Source organism: Pongo pygmaeus, chromosome 6, assembly GCF_028885625.2.
Source record: "Pongo pygmaeus isolate AG05252 chromosome 6, NHGRI_mPonPyg2-v2.0_pri, whole genome shotgun sequence".
NCBI lineage: Eukaryota > Metazoa > Chordata > Mammalia > Primates > Hominidae > Pongo > Pongo pygmaeus.
Window position 1 is genome coordinate 52,321,852 of NC_072379.2, and position 26,440 is coordinate 52,348,291.

The 26,440-nt window shown below is 41.7% G+C and overlaps 1 protein-coding gene across 2 annotated transcripts in view; it reads right to left on the bottom strand.

Moving 5' to 3' along the window:
* The window catches only part of BMPER (BMP binding endothelial regulator), a 243,224-nt gene that overhangs the window by 3,187 nt on the left and 213,597 nt on the right, over positions 1-26,440 (bottom strand). For both annotated transcript variants that reach the window (XM_054496801.2, XM_063667397.1), the window contains one exon: positions 7,962-8,092. In XM_054496801.2, coding sequence (XP_054352776.1) covers positions 7,962-8,092 — 131 coding nt within the window. The remainder of the gene's footprint in view (positions 1-7,961; positions 8,093-26,440) is intronic.

Below are 26,440 nucleotides of genomic sequence, written 5' to 3' on the forward strand. Positions count from 1 at the left end.
GGTGAGCATTAGATATGGAAGCCAGCAACAAATACTTGCTAAATAAAGCTGTTATGAAACAGACATAACCACAACAGAGAGGGGATTGGAATTTTCCATTTGCATCTCAGGATCTGTCCTCTACCCCCTCTTTACCCTGTTCTGTGATCCATGCCTTTGCTCTTCTCTACAGATGACATCAATGGGCTCCCTCACGCATGGTGGACTCCAGTGCCTTGATCTGGTGCCATTATCTAGCTTGGTGAATGTCACCACCATTCACCCCATCTTCCACTCTTCTCAACTGAGTTCCCAACCTTTTCAACTGAATTCCCACCTCTTCTGTGTGGATGGGATGGATGTTCCTTGACTGATAAGAAGAGCACCTGCTGCTTATCTCATCACTGCATTTACAACATGAAATTGTAGTCATCAGTTTTATCCTCTCATACTCTTTCTCTCTCTCTCTACATACACACACCAACTCAAATATAGGCTACTAGAGGGTAACACTGTTCTGTTTCTTTATCTTCTGCAGGAGTACGGTGTTTAACATTTAGTACTCAGAGGACTATTGGGAGATTGAGTGGATGGATACATGGATGAGTGAGTGGGTGGATAGACATAACCCTTCCCTTAAATCTCTCAATTTAGGCTTCTTTGATAATGTTTTGACTTTTCACTGATCCTTTCAAAGTCCTCTTTTTTTCTCTTCTCAGTGACTAACGGAATACTCTATACATTGCATTTGCTTAATGATTTGGAAACACCCAAGCTGAATATCATATTTACACAGAGCAATTGTATTCATGTGTTGTTATGCTTCGGTAGACTAATGGTGGTCACAAATGGAAGTTAGGATCACCTGGGGAACTTCCTGATGCCCAGACTTCATCCCAGATCAATTACATTAGAACCCCTCAAGGTGGGATCAGGATACCAGTAATTTAAGAGAACAAAACAAAACACTCCCCCTTTCCTTCCGACCCTGCCCTACACTGGCAATTCTAATGAGTGGCCAAGATTGATACTTGATCCTGCAAACAAACCCTACATTCATGCTTCAGTCACTCAGAGACTCATTCCTTTTTAGCAACTGAGAAGAAAACTATTTCCAAAGTAGAATTAGGTCCTACTATTTCCCATCCTCTTCTACCTCAAGCCCTACTGGAGCACTTCCCCATCCCAGAGCACTCATCCTCTTTCAGTGTTGGAGGTAGGTCATCTGCAGGAGTACCCTTAACTTACCCCTCACTACCTCTTGCCATTTGCACCCATCCTGGATTTGCCATTCTTCTTTTCTGCCCCATGTCTTTCAGAACTTGCCCTACTCTTTGTCGTAGCACATTAATCTTCTCCCTATCTATTTAACAACAACAACAACAACAACAAATATTCCCTAAACTATCAGATTTATTTTCTCCTTCCTTTCACCTGCAGACTTTGTGGAAGAATTTACAGTCATTTTAGCCTAGTCTTCTGCAATTCATTAATGTTGACAGCTCATCTTCCTCACCCACCCCTTGACTGAAGCAGTTCCCTCCAAAGTTTTCACTAATGTCCATATCCACCAACATCTTGGCAACTCCCATTTTCCCAAGACCACTCTGTAAAATATTTGGTCTTTGTGTCCATTTTATCTTATGACAGTGAACTCTCCTGGTTCTTCTGCTGACTCCTGGAGAACACCTTCTCTCTCTCTCGGGGTTCTTTACCCACTTCCTGGCACTAAATGTTCACATTACCTCCTGCAATCTCCCCCCGACATTGTTTTCTCTTCTATCTCTCTTTTCCTCAATTACTACAGTTTTATCTCTGACTTCCAGTTAGAGACCTCTGAAATCTATTACCATTAGTTCTGATTCTTTTCCCAGTCTAATCGGTTTTATCTTAATTCAGATGTCCCCCACTTCAAATAGGTTTCTGGATATCCCCCCAAGATGCCTTCTCTCCTCTGCAACCCACAGTACTTTTAACGTTATAGTTATTTGCTTATTTGCTTTAATCCCCTAATTACAGTACAGCTATAGTTCTTAATCAGAGATATTCATAAGAGTCCCCTGATGTGCTTTTAAAAAATATTTATTTCTCAGCCCACCCCTGAAGGTTTTTGCCCTGAATCTGCAGTGGTGCCTGTGCAGCTATTGATTTTAAAGTTTCTGGGGGTCACTGTGACAAGCACCCGCAGTTGAAGAGAGTGTATCGCTGAGGCCTGGTCTCCTGAGGGCGGGATTCTTATCTTCTGTAACCAAAGGTTCTGGCACAGGGACAGGCACGGGGGAGCAGCTCAATGCATGCCTCCTGGATGAGGATCTCATATTAATGATATTCAATCCATCATTCCTTTTCCTAGTGTGGATTTCATCTGGCCAGTCTTGAGTTCATTTTCCACTTCGCTGCTTTCAGAACTTACCTTGCCCTCTTTCAACTCACCTTGCCCTCTAGAGGCTTTGCTCCCCTTTAAGTCTTGCAAGGATTTCTGGTAGTATAAAAACTTCTCAGCAGCATTTCTTCTTTCCCACCACATTCTTTGTGTTTCCCTGACTATTCTATAGCTATGAAGTCTCCCACATCTTTTCCTCTCTCTGACCTCTCAATTCTTTCTTCTAGTCTACCTTTCAACTTCTTCTAAGGCATCTTACCTTTCTACTATTAAGGACTGGTATGTCCCTCACAGTCTACAAGTCAAAAGTAGACTGCCGGAAATGAAAACTACTAGAGAAAAAAAAAAAAGATCTGTCTCTCTCGTATGATCCTTCATCCTATAAATACCATATCCAATTCAATTCAAATTAAATCAATAAACATCTGCTGAGTATGTATGTGCCAGGCAGTCTCTTAAGCCTGGGGAATAAAATGTGATCAGGTATCATCTTTGTCCTCCAGTTACAGGAGGTTAGGCTTACAACCAAATAGGTAAAGCTGATGTGTAAATAGATTCTTAACAAAATATAAGATGTATCACATCAGACAATAACGAAGTACAGGGGAAGAGTAAGAGAGAAACACATTAGGTCAACACTGAGAGTTGAGCAGAGATCAAGGAAGACTTGAGAGAATGGATCCTGTGTAAGTATCAAGTGAGCAAACTTGTCAGACAGACAATGACAGGGAGAGCTTCCCAGACACATAGAACAGCAGGAACAAAGGTAGGGGTGCAGGCAACAGCAAGGCACTGTGGCTTAATCAGGGAAGGGTGGATTCTTGGTTTGGTGGGTTAGAGACATGGACCTTGAGGAGGGCAGGTGGTAGGAGATAGAGGCAGAGAAGTAAGCCAGGGTCAGAGACCACAAATGACCCCACAAACCTTGGCAAACGGAAGCCTTGGAAGGGTTTTAAGCTGTGGAGTGACATCATCAGATTTGCCTTCAATTCAGCACAGCTTTTAGATTATCCTAGAACACTAACACTGACCTGAGCCCTCATTTACCCTCTGTGAATTCAGTTGTTTTTTCAAACTTGTAAAAGGCATAAGATCATTTCTTAAAACATAGGTGTGATCTGATGGGCACACATGTATTTTAAAGGATCTATTTTGTTAAATAGTTAAAAAACAACATGGCTGGGCGCAGTGGCTCACGCCTATAATCCTAGCAATTTAGGAGGCTGAGGCGGGTGGATCACCTAAGGTCGGGAGTTCCAGACCAGCCTGACCAACATGGAGAAACCCCGTCTCTACTAAAAATACAAAATTAGCCGGGCGTGGTGGCACATGCCTGTAATCCCAGCTACTAGGGAGGCTGAGGCAGGAGAATCACTTGAACCTGGGAGGCGGAGGTTATAGTGAGCCAAGATCACACCATTGTACTCCAGCCTGGGCAACAAGAGCAAAACTCCATCTCAAAACACAAACAAACAAAAAAAAAAAAACAGGGATCTGCCAAAGTAGTTAGGGTTAGAGTGCATTTATTCTCAAAGGGGCATTAAAACTGCTATAGGTGAAACATAAAAACATTATGTGCCGGCTTTATCAATACATTCAATCAGCATGGCTCTGTGCCTTCTGGAACTCAACCATCTCCACATCCCCCTATGGGGTGCTGAAGGTCACAGTACCTGACTTTATCTCTTGAACTTTTACAGAAGGCATCCAGTCAGTCAAGAAATAACTCAGTGTATATAATTAGGGTAGAATTGCTGCAGGGAAGGAGGTAGAACCATCTGGGGTTTGCAGAGCCAAACAAGGAGGGAGAAAACTGTTCACATAGCCCAGCAAACCATCCATTATGCTACACAAAGACAAAAACACCCACGTTTCCAGCACCTTTTCCATGTATAAAATGTATTACTGAATGTGCAGTGACAATTAGTATCAGTTATAGGCAGGTGGCAGACATTCTGCTAAGGATGACAATGTAAGATACAGCAGACAAAATCACAACAAATTTAGAGTCAGAAGGTACCAAGTAACAACCACCAATGATAGGGAACAAACAAATAGAAATTGGAACGTCACTAAGGTGACTAAGATTTAGATACATATTTGGATGAATTAGTTAACACTAATATAAGCACATAAATATGCATTCTTCTTTTTCCACAGTGCTCTTGGGTCTCTGTGTTCTCATAATGATTAAGGACAGGGCAACGATACAAGTTGACCTGGGTTCAACTCCCAGCTTCCTTGCTTCCTAGCTCTGTGACTTTCAGCAAATTACGTAACTATTTTAAGTCTCAATGACCCTCTGAGTAAAATGTGGGTAATATAACGTTACCATATAAAGTATTATCGGCATTATCAAGATAAAATATAATATAAAATGCTAATATAGTCCTTGGGGGAAAGGAAGTGCTTAAAAAGGGTGAATAGTAATATAAATGATTATTATTAAACTTTTATATACTTTCACTATAGCCCTTAGCATATTACATTTTATTTAGTAATTTAGTAATTCCCATGCTAAATTAGGGTTCCATAGGTTTAGAACCTTTGTGCCATAGGAAGCGGGCACTTACTGTGTCTATAGTCATGACAATGTTAAAATCCAGGCCAGACTTTAGAATGTCACTGGTTCATTTAGAGTTTCTCGCCTGGCTGACTTCTTATATATTCAACTTCCAAACTTTTTGCTCTGGAAGATTTCTCCTTTTTGTCTTATGTGGCCTTAAGTGCTGTCATGAGTCAAAGGACCTGGGAGCTAAAAACAAGTAAAGAGGGCTTTTATAGTGTTCAATATTTTACATGAATCTGAACTGAATCTACTGAGAGATGCTACAGATCTGTGTAAATTTATTTCTTCATGTACCAACTGTCAGTCTGTGGAAGTTCATAATCTGTGTGCGTGCATGTGTGTATGTGTGTGTGTGTATGTGTGAGAGAATTTGTGCGTTTAAAACGTTCCCCTTCCACTGAACTTCATTCGATGGAGTTATACTTCACCCAGATGGCTCCACTAAGAAGAGGTAAATGGAATCTTTCAGGAGCCATATTCCTTTTCCATTAGAAAAGTAATTTTAGCTCCGGAGACTCAGTCCCTGAAATGAAGATGCTGACGTGAAATGTGTAGTCCTCAAATGCAACATGTGCACTGAAATGGTGCTAAGTATAGCTCTGGGCCAGGAAGAGAAGGATCATATATCCTGTATCTAATATGATCCCAACAACAGCACTACCACAGCTAATAAAATTAACAGAATTCTGCTGAGCCTTGCATTATACCAGGATGGATGGCTGGATCAAGCTTGACTCCATTTATTTTATTCATTTTCCGGTAGATTCAAGGGAAAGGGGATTCAAAATAAAGGGAGCTAGGAGTATTCAAGATGGCTGGAAGGACCCAATTCCTCAAAAACCTCACCCTCACATATTCTACCCAGCACTGATCAATTAGATTAGAGGTCAGACATTTGCCTCACCTTTCAGCAGCCTCAGCCACACCTTAAGTGAATTATTTTTATCGAATCAATACTTCTCTGAGAAGGGCACCATTGATAGAGTGGCACACTTGCTGTGGAAGGTGAACTCTGATATAAAGATTGGACTTGGGTTTGCAGAGGAGGGGGCGCAACCAAAATGGAGTCAGAGGAAGGTGAAAGGGCTCTGGTGCTTTTCAAAAAACACAGACTGGTGACTGCACCAAGGGGCAGCTGAGGAAGCTTCAGCAACCCCCAAAAATCCATCATCCTACCTTCCCACAGCCACCCAAGTAAACACACAAACTAACTCAGGGGTTTCAACACTGGCTGCAGGTCAGAATCACCTAGGGAGTTTTAAAAGGTACACAAGGCCAATTGAAGAAAGACATCAGGGCACAGGGTACAGGCTTAGGTTCCTGGTTTATTTTTTAAGCTCCCAGGGTGATTCCAATGTCCGGCCAGGTTATAACTCACAGGTCTAAGTGAACACAATGTCTGTACACTGCAATCACAGCTTCAAGGCAATTCTGGATGCTTCTTTTAACCAGGTGACCACTCTTATCTTCAACCAATGTAGACATTGTGGAGTCAGCAATGGCACGGGTGGCCTTCTTTTCTGAGATGTGAGCTAAGGCTATTAAGACTAGGGTAGCATGCTGAAAATCCCAGTCTCTTTATTTCAGGTAAATCTGGCCCTTTAAAAACAAAAATTTGCCAGTCCTTGAATGAGGTGACAACTATTCAGTCATTTCTCCTTCAAATCTAAATAACAACAGCAGCTACCCTTGACTGAGCATCTTCTATGAGTTGGACACTCTTTGAGATGCTCCAAGTATATATCACTAATGTTTGTAACTAGATAGCAGGTATTATTGTAAAATTGCAAATTTCTAAAATCTAGACTCTCTCCCTTCCTCTCTACATGCACTGCCACCATCTTAATTCAAGCCACCATCAGTTTTTCACCAGGACTATCACAATAGCTTCCTGCCTAGTACCCTGGTTTCAATCTTGTCCCCTTCCAATTTATTCTCTGTCTAGTATCCAGGGTCATCTTTGGAAAGCAGAAAGAGGCTTGCTTAAAAGCTATCAGAGGCTTCCACTTCTCTTGGAAAAAAAGCTAGACTTCTTTCAAAACCCTGCCAAGTCCTGCGTGATTCAGCTCCTGCTCCTACTCCACCTTCCTCTTGCACCCCTCTTCCCCTAGCCCACCTCAGGCTCAAACCACACTGGCTCCTCTCCACTTTGAGAGCATGCTAATAATTTTTCTCCTACCTTATGCCATCAAACACGTTTCCTCTGCATAGAATGCTTGCTCTCATTCCCTTCACTCCTTCAGGGCTAGGCTGAAATATCATCTGTAGAGAAGCCTCCCTCTTCATCCCATCTCAGCCCTCTCCATTGGCTTTCTATCACTCTGCCCTGTTTGTTTCCTTCCTCATACTTACTGTAATTTGTAAGTTTTTATTGTAGAGTTATGTTTTTGTCTGTTTCTCCCACTAGGCTGCCACTGCGTCAATGACTGGGGCTTCATCTCTTATACTCATGAAAGTACCCAGTGTCAGCACAATGCCCAGTACCTAGCCACTTTCTAACAAATATTTCTTGGATGAATAAAGAAGTCCATTTTACAGATATCAAATAAGCTAATTAACTTGCCTGAGGCAACAACTATTACAGAAATCTCTCAGAGGGGAAAAAAATTCTACTAAGCTTTGTATAATAATCTCTAAAAAAAAGTATCTTGCTTATCCTGAAGACCTTAAATGACTGTAATTGTCCTGAATCTCCTCTGCTTCACACATAACCTAATCCACAGCTATAACCATCCATGAGCTAAGTATATCCAGCTGGTAGTTTGAGGTCAAGAGGATTTTGCAACAGTGGAAATCTTTAAATTGCTTAAATATGCTTATCACAAAGCATTTATCTTAAGTGCTATCTACCTTGCCCAGTGGGAAGTCCCTGTGTTTTATCAAGTAGCAATCCAGATGGGCTATTGGAAGGGATTTTCCTCTGGCAAGGGGGCACGTGGCCACTCATGTCAGCATCCACAAGTCTCCTCCATTGCCATCTTGGGCATTGCAGTAAACTTCTGATGGGTAGATCCATCAGGACTTTCTTACCTGCACAATTCTGCTGAGGCTCCCAGTGGACTTTGATGCCCTCTCTCTGGCAGGCACGGGTATATGCCAAAAATGACTCGCAGTAACAGTTTTTATGGACTGGACATTCACACATGTCTGTCACACAGGACCTATAGGACCCAACAGAGAGACAGAAACATTTAAAAACATCAAACCATAAACACCCTAAATATAACTTCAGAAAAGGTTGTAGATGGGGAAACCTGATTGGCCCATTAAAATTTGCTGTTTTAGACTGGAAATCTAAATTGGCAAAATTCTGCGTGGAACTTAAGTGCTGGATACCTCTGAACAGTGTGATATTAGATTTCCTTTCCTCTAGAGCAAGATTATCCAAAAGAACTTGCTGTAAGGATAGACATGTTCTGTCATCTCCACTGTACAAAGCCACTCTCCGTATTTGGCTACTAAGCACCTGGAATGTGGCTACCACAATGCAGGAACCGAGTTTCTAATTTGCTTTAATTTTAATTAACTTAGATATAAATAGCCCAATGTGCCTAATGGCTACCCTACTGGAATACCATCTCCATCTTGTGACGAGCACTGATATAAAACTAATATACTTTACTGCAATGTTTCCAAAAATGGTAACCAACTTGATGAAAACACAAAATCCCATGGCTTTCTGAAGACAGACAATTAGAATTCACTTCTGTAATATCTTAGAATCTTAGTCTTTTAAGGAACACTGAATCTTCATTCTTTAGAATGTAAAGTGACAAATTCTAAATAAAGCAAACATTTCAGGCCTCTAATTAGACTGCAAGATGAACAGGATTGAATCAAGGTCTCTGCAGCTGAAATATGGAAATGATGGACCAGGACATAAATTGAACGGAAATGCAAACTAACAAATTTTTAAACATGTTGACCACAAAGACATAATAATGGCCTTACATTAGTGTATATTACAGTTTACAAAATGCTTTCACACGGAGCCTGTCACTGGATGGTAAACAAGGCATAATGCAGTTTCTTGTTCCATAAATGAAGGGTCATTTTACAAATAAATACATGGGCCCAAAGTCAGCACTTTTAAGTGGAAAAGAGCAAATTAAATTATATCTCCCAGCTTTGAAAGTAGTGTCCTTTTTATTATACCACACAACAATCTCATCTTCTTCTTTCAGCAAATTTACTGCCTAACAGTTTCCAGTTAACATTTATGCAAGAGGCCTCCAAGATTAATAAAATTAAACTATCCTTATATTTTTCATAACCTTATTCAGCAAACTCCCTTCCTCACAGAAGCTATTCAAGGCTGAACACAGAAAAAATAATATCCAAGAGTACAAGCTGTACTTACGATCTTGAAAAGTGATCATGACACTGCCGCTGGACATTAATAATGTCATTTTCTCATGGTGTGGGACCTGTGCATAACTGATTGTCGAGAGCAGTCAGCTAGCTCTGGGTAGAAAATTGACACACTATCTGCTCTAAACAGGAATTAAACAGCAAAAAACAGATTCAAGGAGCAACAGACCCACAGTGAACCCACAAAGTTATTGCAGCCCAACACTCAAGGGCACAGTTTTGGGAAATAGGAACAAACAGAGACAAAAGAGGAACAGATGTAAAACCTAAAGAGCCTCCTTCCATGTCAAGGACTGAGAGATTATTTGATGAGTGATACCTAAGACAAGATAACCAGGACAGAAAAAGTGATCTTTCTTTCTTTGTAGTAATCATGGTTGTACTTTTTTTTTTTTTTGAGACGGAGTTTTGCTCTTGTTGCCCAGGCTGGAGTGCAATGGTGCGATCTCAGCTCACTACAACCTCCACCTCTTGGGTTCAAGCAATATTCTTGCCTCAGCCCCCCAAGTAGCTGGAATTACAGGTGCCCACCACCATGCCAGGCTAATTTTTTGTGTTTTTGGTATAGACAGGGTTTCACCATGTTGGCCAGGCTGGTCTCGAACTCCTGATCTCAGATGATCCACCCACCTCGGGATCCCAAAGTGCCGGGGTTACAAGCATGAGCCACTGTGCCTGGCTCAAGGTTGTATTTCTTAATACTTCTCTCCACTTTTATTATAGAAATCTTGGGAAATCACCTTCACTAGCAAATGCATTCAGGCATTAAACACACAGTACTGTCTTTACACTGGGTAGAGCCTCTGGAATTCCAAAGAGAAGCCAAATAAAGCTTGTCCTTAAAATGGCGTCTAAATGCCAGTGTATGAATCTCCCTCAATGTCATTTCCCTTTGTTGCTTCAACTTTCATTTCAGAATAACCCACACCCATCATATTTACGCTCAGACTTCACAGCGACATTTTTGGCTGCCCCAGGTTCTAACCTCTAATCCCATTCCTACTTCACTTTCCCAGTAGAATTTGTTCCCCATCCTCTCGCCTGGCCCATGGGGGTGGGTCTCTTTCTGTATACACAGCTCCCACTGCCAAGACCTGGCTGGAACGGCATCTCATGGACCTGGTAAAATGATGGCACACATATGGGAAAAGGCTGGTCTCAGTGTGAGGAAATGTGTCCTCGGATTTGAGTGAATGTCTACTGTAATTCTGTAAAATTCCATGGACAATGAACAAATAAAATGTAATTTGTTTGGGTAAGGGGATTGTTAGTGAATGCTTTCCTTCTTTTCTCTTGATTTCTACTTGTCTTTTGAAGCTGTTCACACAATTGAAGATAAATTATAGACAGCTAAATCCAATTCATTGAGACTGTTGAGAGAAAATGTTTTAAGCACATATTTAATAACCACTGTGTACATATACTCCACCTCACCCACAGACAGGCCCTCTGTCTCCACAGACACAATCAATGATATGCCTTCCTGTAAAACTAAGGAAGATTTGAGCTTTTTATATGATCAACCACTCATGGGGAACAATGTATGAGAAAAAAATATTTGTCCAGGCCAGACCTTTACTTGAAAATGTTGTATGCATTTTTATAGGCTTGAAATATGTGTTTTGTCTCAGAAGTTAAAATTCATAAATGTTGTTTTTCACTTATCAAGTTGATGATTTTTACATAAAATAATGAACAGAGTTTGTGACAGAATGGAGAAGCAGCCATTCCCCTGCCCCGCTGGCAGTGTTGTGAAACTGCCAGCTCTTACACAGAGTGTTTTTCAGGGAATGTCTCCTCCAGTCCACATGGCAATGGGATGTGAGGCAGAGATTTTCACTGCTCCATTTAATAGATACAGAAGCTGAAGCTTGAAGAAGTTAAGTAATTTACTCAATGTCACAGGGCTGATCATAGATCCAGAACTGCAAACCTAGTCTGACACCTTGTTTTTTTCTGATCTCAGAACCCATATTCACAGTAACTACATTAAATCTTTCTAGAGAGCAATTGAGTTATATTTATACACAGCCCAGAGAAAGGTTCTTACTGTCTGATGAAAATTTTACACCTAAGGAAATAGTAATGCCCGTGAATGTAGGCTTCAAACCTAAGAATTTTCATCACAATGCTATTTAAATAGAAAAAGAAAAGGGAAATAACCTAAATTGTCCATGATAAGGGCCCAGCTAGATAAATTCAGGTGACTTCTGTGATGAAACACCCTACAGCCATTACAATGATGTTTTGGAAATATATTTTTAAATATGAGGAAATGTTTGGGAAGGATTAACTGAAAAAAGAGAGAAGGATAACAAAATTGTGATTCAACATCGTGTCATCACACAATGAAAACAAGAATAACTGAAAACAGATAACGACCAAATCCAATGGACAGCTCGGTGTAGTGGATTGCGGTTCTCCTTAATTTTCTTACCTGTATTTTCTACATAGGCCTGATTCCTTTGTTATTTTGCCAATTCTGTTACAATAGAAACCCAAAGAGTCAGGCAGGCACTGTGAATACATACCACTTTTCTAAAAAGGGAAACATCACAGTTTACTTTTAATACTACACAAAAGAATATCATGAAAGATATTAATATTGAAATCAGAATTTCAGAATGGTAGTGGGAAAGTAAAGAATGGGAGTAAATGAGAGCGTCTATTTGTAGGTCTTAGTTATTCAATGTTCCTCCAGCTAAAATCTGCCCAATCTGTACTTTGGCAGCCTCTTGGTACAGACTTCGGCTGGATTCACTTTGCGTTGCCCTCACACTTGAATTTCATTGGTCTACTAATGTGGTGGTGGAATAGATAATGGAATAATTTTGCATGCTTCTGTTGGTTACAAAGGAATTTATTAAGAGAAAAATAAAAGCATCTTCAAATGCACTTCAAATTTTAGGGAGGGACAAAACAATTGTTATTCAACTATTCAATTCGTGTTTATCGCACTTCATAATTCAGTGTGAGGAAAATCTAATTTATGACACAGTGAAGTTGAGTTCTCCTGTGTTTATGGAAGATTGTTGTCCTTTTCTTAATCAGTATGCACCCATAGTCTACATTTATATTCATTTTATAGAATAAGTAGCAGAATTTTATCACTTCTGGGAGTGACTGAGATTTATGGCTTTGGCATCTCTGCTCTCATGACATTGTTCTGTCACATTTATGTTCTGTTTGATGGTGAGCTGGTCAGGAAACATGGCTGCCCAGTGTGCTCCAGTGGGAAAACACAGGTTGCATTACTCTGAGCTTTTCCGGGAAAGCTCTGCAGGTGAAGAGTGCCTGCCTGACTGGGTTTCTATTGTAATGGAATTGGCAAAATAACAAAGGAATCAGGCTCATGCAATCCCCTTAAAGCATACTGTCTGTCACAGGAGCTTCAAATTAATGTATCTAGAAATGGTTTCCTGATTCATCTGCCCCATTCCTGGCATCTTGCCTGGCAGCCAAGAGGTTCAGGCAGGACTCTTGCTCTGTGTGGTTAACACAGCTGCTCAGTGCCACAATAGGGCAAGAGAAGGCCCAGAGCTGCTGCAGGAGCCCAGGGAGCTGGCACCAGGCTGGACAGCACGTTGTCACACATCCACTACCTCCCTTCTCTCAATGTTTGATGTTTGTGTGTCATGTTTCAATGACTCCTTGAAGGCATGTTTTAACCCTGTTCCTCATAGCACTCAGCACAGTAGTGGGATCAGAACTGACCTGTGGTCAGTTCCCTCCCTGAAATCCAATTAAACACAACTCATCTGCAGAGAAGCCTTCAGAACTATTTTCCTGCATCAAACTACAGCTACTGCCTCCTGAAAACTCCACACCAGAAACCATTAGACACATGTGGTTATTTAAATTGGAATTTAAGTTAATTATCATTAAATAAAATTACAAGTTCAATTTGTCAGTATCTTTAGCCACATTTCAAATGTTCAATGGCAGCAGGTGCCAGTGGCCCCCATACTGGACAGAGTGGATTGAGAACACTACCATCAGTGAAGAGAGTGCTATTAGATGGTGCTGCCAAGAGTGCAGCTCCATTAGCACCAGGGAATCCATTTCTGTCCTCCTAGAGGGATTTATAGGTGTACTGAGATTAGGACCAAGCTCACCTCTGATTGGGCACCTAAAAAAAAAAATTCAAACTTCTTGGCATCAAATTCAAGGTTACTAGCAGCCTAGACTTCAGCCTACTTTTCTAACTCCATTTCTTTCTTCCCCACTCATTCTTTTACCAAATCATAGAATGTCCCATCAACCCTTGGACTTCCATCCACCTGGCTATTCCTGACTGGAAGGTACTTTCAGGTCTTTTCCACTGGAAAAATCTAATGTCTATCCTTTAAGACTTAATTCAAATTCCTCAGTGGTGCTTGCCAAGTGGCCCCCCAAAAATTAGCCACTCCCTATAGGGTCCCATGTCCTTCATACCTTTCTTATTGCACAGATCCTTTGAAACATCATCTCTTTCCTTGTTGGGGGACAAGGACTGTGTCTGGCTTATCTAGCCCCCCAGCACAGTGCCATGAACACGTAGCTCAGTAAATATTCAGTGAATCATTCAAAGAGTGAACGAGAGTAACCTCATGACCTTTTCCAAGTTTCCACAGGATTGGACAGCTGGACACTGATCTCTGAAGGGCATGAATTCCATCCTTGCTCCCACTCTGTGGCCACTGCTTAATATGGCCAAGGCCATGGGGGCTGTTGGCCATAACAACCTCTGAACTAAGCTGCTTCTGCAAGAACCTTTCTGCTGTCATTTTCATTTTGAACTTATTGCACTCCTCTCCTGTCTCCAGAGGAATATTTTTTAATTGAATGACTGGCGGAAAAAAAGGCTTTGATGAGAGGATTCTGCTTTAACCACGCATTTTCAATAAAGCATATATTTGATATAAGAAAAACCTATAGTTTCTCATGTTATTAAAAAGGCAAACCTCCAATACTGCTAAAATCAAAACATCAAACACATCTATGCTTCCTAGCAACAGCATATCCGAGTGGTTTCCCCTCTGCTCTCTGCTTTCTCTGGCACAAGGGCCATGCCTGTCAGACAGAGGCAAGTGCCTCTGCTTCCCAGGCACAGTTTTGAACGACAGATGTATTACCCATTGGGCACCCTCCACACTGCTTCTTGGAGAACAGAAGGGCAAGCCAGGAGTGACAGGTGCCAGCTCCATCTCGGAGCCAGATATCCAGTGTTCTGGCTGTTTTCTCTGCCACCACAAAGGGTCTTCAGCTGGACAATGTTTGTCAATCTGAAGGTCAGCTTTCCTGGGAGCAATGGCAGGATTGAGGCAGAACGCAACAGTGCAAGGAAGATAGCAAGAAAACCACCATTTGGTCATATGGCTTTCCATGTTCCACATATCTAGGAAGGTCATAGAAGTGAGTGAAGGCATCTTAGGCTTATTGGTGCCTGGGCATCAATGGAAAACAGGGGAAGGAGAAGATAGGGAAGACAGAGTCCTAGCTGAGTGAGCAGAAGTGTGGTTAGCTACCACAAGCCTATTAAAAAACTCACATTTTAATCCTTGAAATCGTGCCCTAATTTCCCTAATCTGAGTTGCATGGAGACAACTAAAGGTAGTAGCCAAGGTAGGAAGGCACATCCATGTCACATTATGCCTACGAAAACAATGTCATCCAATATCATGCTCTTTTCCTCAGCCCTATACAGGCACGTTCACACACTCATTCTTATCCTTCCATCGAAGGGGTACAAAAAACACCACTGTCACATGAAAAACATGGCCAGAAGCTTCAATCCTGGGAACTGTGAGGCTGTTTTATTGAGCTGTCAATGAAAGGGCAGGGCTAGCCTGCTGAGCCAGCCAGCAGGGAGCTCCTGCTGCTCTGTCCACAGCTTTCCTGGGCCAGCCCCAGTTTGGCATCCCTGTGGCTACTGTCCATGCTGGCTTAAATATTGTTGAGAATATTCCAGGTTCTATGGTTCTATGGGTTGCCAGGACAGAACAGCAAGTCCAGGCACTTTCGTTAGCTTGTGGATTTTATAACCTTGATCTGGGGAGACAGGGCAGGGGGATACCTGGAACGGGAGTCCAGCCTGTTTCTCTGGTTGTGGATACAAAAGTTATCTCCAGTTCAGCTTTCCCAAATTCTCCCCTCATCCCCCTATACTCAAGTTAAATTGTTAGCCCACTCCTCAGTGAAAAGAAGGCATTCATGGAGCTCTGTTTGTTCCAGGCACTAAACAAGGTACAGAGGCTAACAGAGATGGGCTCCTCCAAGAAAACGGGATTGTGCAAATACTAAGAACCAAACTCCAAATGACATAACAACTATTACGAATGAGAAAAAGGAAATTCTAAGCTAAGGGAGGTGCCTGAGTAGAGGCACAGAATTTCCAAACCACCAGATCTTAGATTTGATAGTCATGTGGTCAACCTCCCAAAATCAAAAACAATATAAAGCAAACAAAGTCCCTGACAGAGAATCATGCAGCCTCTTCCTGAGACCTCACAGGACAGGGGGCCGGTTTTTCTTGCAGGGCAGCTCAGCAGATCTGCTGGTTATGACATTTCTTTCTTCTAGGGATCCAAATCCTCATAATCTCCAGTTAACTCTCAGGTCTGACATCAGGAGCCACACAGAATCAGTCAATGTGTCCCTGCTCATAAGGACTCTTCAGTTACTTTCCTGTGCTCTCCTGCTCAGCCTTGTATTTTCAACTTCCTGCCTTCTGTGTTCCTCCCTCCCTGTCAACTGCTTGCTTCCCGGCTTGTCAAGAACAAAAATCCAACAACCAAATTAACAAGAGAAAAACCTACCAAACCATTTTTGTTCATGATTCACAGTGAATCTCTTACTTGATTGCCTGCCCACTGTCCCTACCTCATATACATTGCTTACTTATACATTCTAACACTTTTTACCTAATTTAGATGCTCTCCAATTACTAAAAATATTTATTTTTAAATCCTCCTAACTTTCTCCAGGAGGTGAATGGCATTATGCGCACAGCAGCACACAGGAGCTCCAGAAATGATCATTCACCTCTGACCCTCTTCTGAAGCTATGGATTGTTTTTGTGGAATAATGTAGGCATCTGTGGACACAGAGACCTCCTTTAAGAGAGTAGCAATTCTTAGGATTTTCCATGGATGCCAGCTTTGGAAGAAGCTCCACATACTTGCTTTTAGTAGAGGTACGCTTTTAGCAGTGACCAAACAGCTATCACGCATGTCTGGAATCTAAAATATTTTCTCCCTTGATAAGGCCATATATCAGACCATATGTGAAGAGTATAATCTTCATGCACACAGTTAAATTCTCACCCATCTAATAACGGGGAAGAGATGTGCACCATTTTGCTATTTTCTCTATACCCAGGGGCCAAATCTTTAAGGAGCCCAAAGCCAGAGACTATAGAACCAGTAACCCTTAGAAACACTCCTGTTGGGAAGTTAAGCTATCTTTGCTCAAGTAGGAAACACTGGCTTCACGGAGGGAAAAACTGACCATGATTAACAGACATTTGCTGAATTGTCACTCTTCTAGAGATAACTCCTCATTTCACTTTGGGCCCCATCCTAGCAGAGCCCGGCAAATCTTGCAAGATGGTCTCAGGAGCTGGCCAGGGAGAGGGAAGCTTTGTCACGACCCCCCTCTAGTGGCCGAGAGTTTGAGCATGAAGTAACCATAATTCTTACTCCAGCATTTGCTTCTAAATCAAACAACTCACCTTTTTGGAGGCTGGCTGATAAAAAAGAACACAAAAATGGTGCTTGGCAGAAAATCAATCACTTTTCTCTTAAACTTGTGCTCAATTCATCACTGTCATGCTTACTGTAAAACAGTTGTAAGGCTGGTGAACTAAACCCCTGTGTAATCCTAAACACCTACCCCTGATGCCTGCCAAGAAGGGTGAGTGCATCTGAGGCAGGCTCCTGGAAAGGACAGGGCAAGATGAGCCACCACCAGGAAGAAGCCTCTGCTCCGTCCACCTTTTTCAATCTTTTTTATCTTTTTCGCGAAATCTCATTTCACCTATGTACTACATCGAACTTCACATTTTTTTTTGTCTCTAAAAAGAACCTCAAGTACAAGAGAGTCGGAACCCTTCACCTAAGCAGAAGAGAAACATTCTTTACCACTAAAGGAAAAACTAAACTGTTTTTCCTACTTCCACACGCTCACTCAACACAGAACGCTTCAGTCACCAAAACGTGTAGGGACTTTTCCCCACTAACCACTAGTTCTCCAGCGGACACCAACTGGGTGTCCTGAAATTTAACTCAATTCTGACACTATCTACTGGAGTTAGCGTCAGATCCCACAGCAAAGGTCCCAGTCCCACAGCACTGCTCTCCACTTTAGATATCAATCGCAGTCCCAGGTTGTGGCCTGTGCTTCTGACCAACCGGTTTATAAATCAGAGTTTCCACAACCCCCTTCTTGGATCCAGTTAATTTGCTGGAGTGACTCACAGGACTCAGGGAAACACTTAAGTTGCCCAGTTGATTACAAAGGCTGTTACCAAGGATACAGATGCACAGCCAGATGGAAGAGATGCACCGGGTGAGGGTGTAGGAAGGGATGCAGAGCTTCTGTGCCCTCTCCAGGCACACCACCTTCCAGAACCCAGGCACACCACCTTCCAGAACCCCTGTGTGTTTAGCTATCCAGAAGCTCCTCAAACCCTGACCTTTGGGGTTTTCGCGGAGGTGCCATTACATAGACCTGATTAATTATATCACCAGCCATTGGTGATCAAGTCAACTTTCAGCCCCTCTCCCCTCCTTGGAGGCTAAAGGGAGAGGCTGAAAGTTCAACTCTCTAATTACATGGTTGGTTCCTCTAGCAATGGAGCCCCTCTCCATCCTGAGGCTGTCCAGGAGCCCCTCAAGGATCATCTCATTAGAACAAAAGATGCTCCTATCACCAAGTAAATTACAAGGGATTTAGGAGCTCTGCAGCTGTCACTCCTACCATTCAGGAAATTAATTGCAAAGGTCTTAGGAGCTCTGTATCAGGAACTGGGGTCAGAGACCAAATTAAAATTTAAAAAAAAAAAGATTTCCCTAGTGCCCTTACCTACACAGTTTAAGGAACTCTATGTCAGAGAGCAATATACATATTTCAATATACACATTTCACATCTACCAAGTCTGAGGTGGTAATACCATCAGGGGCCAAAAGTATCAGCGTGTTGCCAATATTAAGCAACGTCTTGGGGTAAGCCTGACTCTTAGTTTGTAAAATGATGGGGTCCCCACAGTACTAATATTCTATGACTCTGTCAAGATTTGAACTTGACCAGGGCTCAGCTAGCCCCAAAACTAGGCAGTATATGTATTTTAAAAGCTCCCAGCCCAGAAATGAGAGAGGGATCTTTATCCCAAAGAAACTTGCTGTCTCCTTTTTGGTGAGCTCATCTCATCATAATTCTATTCCCAACATAGACACACACCATCTTTGAAATTGTTCCAGTCCCCTCAACAAACACCAAGAGAATATCCATTGTGTGCAACCTGTGGGCTGGGCATTGTGGGAAATGCAGAAAGAAAGAAGAACCTGGCTTCGATCCTGGGGCCTTTGGGGTGTGGTGGGGAGAGCAGGGCAGAACTGGGCCAGGCAACATGCAAGGAGGAGTCTTGAGGGCAACATGTTAAGGGGGCACTAGCTCTCGGGCTCCAATAAGTACAGGGCTGACACTTGAGAGCAAATGCCTTCTTCAATGTTGCTTCTCATGTCTGGGCCCTAGAGGAGAAGAAAACATGCCTACACAGGTGTCCCACAGCATAATCTATTCGAAGAGGCAGCAAGGTAAGTGATCACCACACCAAGATTGAACCTCAATTGTGTTATCTTGGGCACATTATTACCCCTTTCTACTTCTCCTTTCCTTGCCTAATCTCTCTCCCTTAGGGTTCTCATAGAAGGTAAATGAAAATCTGTATTCTCCCCTTCACCAATAAATCCCTAAAGAGAAGAGCAAAATTCATCCATGCACAGAAATGGAAATAGTTAGAGAACTAAGCAAAACAGAAATTGCAGCATTCCATCTCCACCCCCACTGAAGTTCAGAGTTTGAAGGATGTGCAGGAATTGAACTTTGTTCTTTCTTTCCTATCACTCTAGGGTGCCATCCCCGGGATGCCAGCCCCCGCATTGTCTCTAGTCTTCCCATTGGCAGCCAAACAATACCAGCCTGGGTTTGCCTATGTCGGCCATGGCCACCTCCAGAGAGGGCAGTAATTGGGAGTGTGGAGTCACAAGTGGCAGTGAGGAAAATTTATGAAAGTGAAGGCCTCTAGCATCTGGAGGCCACACCCCAGCCACACGCAGCAGCCACCACCAGCTCCCTGCTTCAAAGGGGCTGATCCTTCCATAGGCCTTTTTCACATTAGGCAGTGGATGGCTGCCAAGTCTCACAAACAGGCGAAGGCACAAATCCTCCACTACGTGCATTAATCAAAGGGAGGCAGAGGCGGCTGCCCCTGGAGGATGCGGTACAGTGGTGAACTTTTTCAGATGCCGGGGGCCTTGCATCAAGCATCTGCCATGCCTTTTGGCTCCACAATAAACCAGCATTCACATCCCATCACTGCACAAGAAAGGGTCTTTTCACACTCAATGCCCTTTGCAGCCTTGGCTGCCCAGGGATAGCTCAGTCCACTGGACCTAAACAGGGTGCTACCCGTCCCGAGAGGCCCACCCCCACCCATCAGTGGGGCTGGCACACCACCATCCTCAAATCCCAGAAAAAGGACTCCATGACCAGACATTCCCTAAAGCCAAATCATAAACACCACAGGCCTGCCCCTCCAAGCCAGCTTCCCCACACCCTCTGCTAGAACGAGAGCACCCTCAGATGAGCCCCCGAGAGTTGGAATGTGAGGCCTGTTTTCTATGAGCAACTGCAGAGATAATTGCCTAAAAGGACCCAGAACACTGGCCCAAAGGCATCGCATGATTTTCTCTTTTTACCATCACATTACTAATAAGTGGCAAAGACAGCATTCAAAGCTGAGCCCTCGCCCTCTCCCCTAAGACAGGTCACCTTCTAAAGCACATGCTGTTCCTTCTAGTTGGGGTGTTCTTCCTCCCCCTTCTCCTAGTTAAAATCCACTCCTCCTTCAATATGCAGCTGAGTAGCTTTCTCAGGGAAGGTTTCTGAGATCCCCAGACTAGATAAGGTTGCTCTTAAACATTCTCCTGGCATTCTTGCATGGCCCTTATCACACCCTGCAACTGCATCCCCATGGGCACGATCCCTCACTCCATCTACTCCACCATGCCCCAGGGCTGGCAGGTGTTGCTCACCAATTTTCCCCAGCCCTAGTGCGGTGCCTGATCTAGAGTACATGCTCAAAACCTATTTTCTGAATGCATTACTTACAGATGTTTATATAGTCAAGTCCAGATAAAGCGACTCCTAAGATGACAATGAGATTTAGAGGGTTAAATGGCCTCATAGTGAAGGAGGAATAGGCATTCCATGGATTTAACTACTACTAACAGACTGAGGGAAGTAAGTTCTGAAAACTGGAGTAGACAGCTAGGAGATCAGTGGTGGTCTTAGCAGGAATACTTTTATGGGAGTGGTGGGGCCAGCAATCATCCTGAAGTATATTGCAGGTGGAAAATATGGGAGGCAATGAGGAAAGGCCATTCTTTCAGTAGGTTGTCAGAGCAGAGGAGAGAAATGAGGAGATAATTTGAAGGGAACCCAGAAGACAGAGAGAGACAGCGAGACAGAATCAAGAAGACTTGAACACATTTTGCATCAAAGGGGGGAAGGAAGTCCAAGATAAGATGCTGAAGCTAAAGAGATGGAGGGTTTGGGTAACTGGTGACATAATATCAAGAAGAAAACAGGAGAGGATGGGGTCAAGAAAGCAGGGAAAAGATTACCCTCCTATTCACTTATCATTGCTAGTAGTCAAATTCCTGAAAAAAAAGAAAAAGAAAAATGTAGAAGTCCTTATATTCATATACGACAACATAGGGAGAGGTAACCTCTAGATCAGCAGTTGGAGGAAGGAAGACCAAGATGCCAATCCAAATATCTAGCAAAGAAGTGGGCAGAGCTGAATGCAATTTGCAAATAGTGTTTCCAGGTGAGGAAAGACTCCAGACAAGGGACAAGACGAAAGCCACTAGTGAATGAGGTTTTACTCCCCAGTTCAGTCCATGCCCTTGGGGACTCATGGCAAAGGAACTGAAATAAAACTAAGCCAAAATTATAATATGGCAGGTTTTCTCTCTTTCTTTCTTTCTTTCCTTCTTTCTTTCTTTCTTTTTCTTCCTTCCTTCATTCTTTCTTTCCTCTCTTTTTTTTTTTTTTTTTGACAGAGTCTCACTCTGTCACCTAAGCTGGAGTCAGTGGCATGATCTCAGCTCGCTGCAACCTCTGGAGTCAGTGGCACAATCTCAGCTCACTGCAACCTCTGCCTCCTGGGTTCAAGCGATTCTCCTGCCTCAGCTTCCAGAGTAGCTGGGACTATAGGTGCGCGCCAGCACACCTGGCTAATTTTTTTGTATTTTTAATAGAGACGGGATTTCACCATATTGTCCAGGCTGGTCTCGAACTCCTGACCTTATGATCCACCTGCCTCAGCCTCCCAAAGTGTTGAGATTACAGGCGTGAACCACCATACCCGTCCCTAATATGGCAGGTTTTCTAGATTTTAAGCTTGTGATCTAAGAGTGGTGATAGAACATTTTTCCCCAAAGCAGGGGACCTGAAATTGAGAAGCCATTTTTTTGGGGGGGGAAGGGGTAACCTTTATAGACTTTTTCTTCCTAAATATTTTTATGTTCCCACTATACAATAAAAGTCTTAATAGCAACAATCATGGCAACCTACTGTGGTTTAGGGCTGTGAGGGCTCAAAAACCCAATAGGCCGGATGACTCACAAAATGTCAGAGAATTATAGAATCATAGAGTCTTAAAAGACCTTAGGGAATATCTACTCCCTGCAGGAATTCCTTTTATAATACTCCTGCCAGATGGTCATACATCTGCATCATGTCTGTGATAGGAGCTCGGTAGCTTTTTAGGAATCTCATTCCTGTGATAGACAATTACAGCTTCTATCTCTCAGGAAGTTTTCTTATATATTAAATGAAAATGTGTTCTATAACTTCCAGCCCTTTATTCAGATCCTGCCTTCTGTTACACTGTAGAATTATTCTATTCTATTTCAGCTTCCATGTGACATCCTCTTCAAACACATTATATAACATAAAAATGTTCCACTTAAAAGTTAAACTTTTGGGGGGCTTTCAGAAGTATTCCTATCATGTCATTTTTTACTTCCTTTGCTTTTATTTATTTTACTTCCAGCAGCTAAAGGCTGTTCCACCTAAGTGTAAACATTATTTTCCTTTTTTTTAATTCTTTTAATAAATCTCTACTGAGCAAGCCACTGTGCCATTTGTCTGAGCAACGGACAAAGATGAGTAAGGCAGGGTACTTACTCCAAACTACACAATGTGCCAAAATAGATTGTAATGAAGGAGGAAAATAATGGGTGTTACAAAAAGCAGTCTAGCATTACCAAGGGAGTTCAAGGAAATAGATTATTCTGGCATGGAGGATAGGAAGTGAGAAGTTAGGAAAGATTTTGAGGAGGTGGCATCATTGGAGTTACATCTAAAAGAAAAAAAATAAGTTTTACCCAGGCAAAGAGGAAAAAAAGGCTTTTTAGAAAAATGTATACTTTAGACATACATTTGTTTGAATCAGCATACGTTCCATTTGGGGACCCATGAACATCAAGAAGGGGAACAGACATCACGAGAAATCAATGGGAAAGTTAAGTGTTGCTTATTTAATGGACTTCCTTGTATGCCAAACTATGAAGCACAAACATTATTTAAGTAATCAGAAGGAGTCATTGACAGTTGGAGCAGAAAAGTGACAGAATTCAAAATACACATCAGGAAAGCGAGCTAATAAAAATATTTTGGATGGAATGGAAGAGGTGGAGAAAAGAAGTTATGTAGGGATTAAGCAGCTATTTCAGAAGATCCAACTAAGGTTTTACAAGAGGGAAAGACACCACTTACCTGGGGGAACACCAGTAGAAATTGAGAGGTGACATAAAGCATAGAGATAGGAGAATGTATAGAGCCTGAAAAAGGGTCTCACACTGGGGCAAAAGGGAAAAAGAAGAGTCAACGACACATCTGGAGATTCAAGCTTGGATTTAAAGTCTGCCAAGAAATTAGAGGGATGCAGAAGAAGCCGATAGTAGAAAGGAGAGGGGTGGGGCGGGAAGAGATGATGAGTTTGTATTTAAACACAGTGTTTCTGATGGAACATCCAGGCAGTGGTGTGGTGGTAAATGTTCAACAACTGGTTCTTGGTGGGATCAGGGAGAAGAGGGGACCCCTGTTTGGTAGTGCATGCTGACTTATGTGGTGTAAATACCCAGTGTGGCTGCTTCTAAGCTACAGTACCAACATGGCATCACTGATCGCTAAACACACAGATGGGGAGAGATTCTAACAATTGGCGGTAGGGAGACAATACAAGCCAGCTCCATCACACCACTGTGTCTACATTGGAGAGGGGAGACAGGATTGAGCCAGAGTGTTCCTACTGTACAGTAAATAAAATGTGATTCTCTGCAAAACAAAGACCATGACTACTGACTGACAGACTTAGACATCCCTACTGACATGCATCCAACTTCAGCCAAAAGCCCATCAACAGGTTCTCTCACTCTCTCTTACCAACATTCATATACAAGCCATAAAAACAAGGGCTGACAGCAACCAATGAGTTCATGCTGGTTTTATTTTTCATAGTGTCTTAGGATGATTCCTCCTTTAAGGTTTATTATTGTTTTGCCTACCATGAAATAGTAACTAAGCGTTTTGCTAAATCAATTTAAAGATTGCTTTGTTTCATTGCTATCATTGTAAGTACCTCTGGGCTGTCTGCTGTTTTATAATGGCTCTTAATAATGCTGCTTAGTCACTCATAGGATGCAATTTGGAGTTTATTTTAAAAAAATAGAAACTCTAAACTACCTTTTATCTCTTTCCAGGTGTATAAAAATCTACCATTATGTCTATATAATACTGGGGCAGTTAATGATGCTATGAGATTGGTAAGGAGTATTATGTGGAACAAGAAATTTAAAAGGTGAGTAAAGTGAATTACCCATATAAAGATAATGGTTGAAAGCCATGCACTGGGGAAGAAAGTAGGAGGAAAGAGGAAAAAGCAGAATGGTTGAAAAAGATTTTATTAAGACTCAATAGGAAAAGTTGTAATTTCTCACCTATATATTTCCAACTACAGCACAAACATCATCATATGCCTTCTTGGTGACACAGCAGCCAGTTAAATATTTTTGTCTAACCATTTCTTATAATAATGTGTAGGGGAACAGAACTCTTCTTCCCTACATAGCAGCCAAATGTTCTTTCAAATGTATTAAACAGATCATAAAACTCCTTTAATCAAAAGTTTCCACAAATATCTCATCACATTTAAAGTAAAATCTAACTAAGCCTTAGTCATGGTCCACAAGTCCCCAGATGTGCTATGCTCTTCCTGCTTTACACTTTCATCTCCATGTAGAAGCCCTAGCTCACTACCTTCAACCAGGCTGGCCTTCCTGCTTTTCCTTAAAAATGCCATGCTCATCACCTGGAACAATCTTCCAGGCTAACTGGAGAAGGGGTGGCTCAATCCTTTTCAAATTTCAGGCCAATATTACCTGCTCAGACATTCATTCCCTGACCACTAGTATCTAAAATGAACCCATTCTCCCATTTCATCTCCTTCTCTCAAGTCAGAAATTATTTTGTTTAGTTGATTATTTTTGGTGGCACTCCCCAAATAGAATGTAAGTGCTGCCATGAAGGACTGTGTTTGTTTAATTTCCTGCCAAATCTCCAGCATCCAGCACAGTTACTAGCACATTGCAGGTGTTCATCTGTGGAATGGCAAATGCTCCCATTCCCATTAATTGGATACATTTCAGAGGAAAAGAAAACCTTATTGAAGAATGATCCATGTCTTCACAATCCTGTCCTCCATTGTATCTAAATATAATGCTGTGCCACCATAATGCCACATTAAGCAACGCAACAATATTGAATGAATATTGAATGAATAATTCAACACATGTCTTGGGGCCTTGCATAGGCGCATAGTCAGACCACTTGAAAGACACATGACTAAGAAAAAAATGTGCTTATTGAGCAACTTACAGTATCCTTAGGAAGCCCTGCAGTAAGGTAAAGTAAATGTATGTATGAGTTTCCTTTAGTCACTCATGCATTCAACTAGCATTTCATAAGCATGAAGCTGAGAACCAGTGATATAAAAATAAAATGTCAAAATCTCCACTTTCAAAGACTTAAAATAGAATGAGAGAAACAAATAGAAAAATAATTTTATTACCACATGATCAATATTACAATGGAGATATGAAAATACTGAGAGACAGAGGGAAACACCAGGGAGGACAGCACATAGAAAGCCATTAAGCCCTGAAATGGCATTACCCACTAAAGAATTATAATAAATTCTATATGGCATAAGTAGTTGAACATGTGTGGGAAGAGACCACAGGCTTACCAAAATGTAAAAAGGAGAGCATAGACAAGAGAACTATAGACTATCTATTTACAAATATAAGGGCAAAAATACCATATAAAACATAATTAAACAGAATTCAACAGTATATTAGAAGAATAATATATCATAACCAAATACTGGGTTTTTTTTTTAGGAATGCAAGGTTGGTTTGATCTCAAGATATTTACTGATCTAATTTTTCACATTAATAGATGAAATAACTGCTGTGTATTGATACTTACAGATGCAACATAATATACAATAAATTTAACATTAATCCTGGTTTTAAAATTTCACAAACATGTTAAACTAAAGCAAAAGAATGTTTCTTTAACACTGTGAAGAGTCTATCTCAATTTAGAGAGCCAAAATTGTTCTTAACAATGAAATATTAGAGGCATGTCCGTAAATTCAAAAAAAAGGATGCTTTTCATTACCACTATTAACTAACATTATTCTTAAAGTTATAATCTCTAAAATTACACAAGAAAACAAATAATATGCATAGATTTTAGAAAGTAAAGGACACAATTTTACTTGCTTGCAAATGACATGATAGCC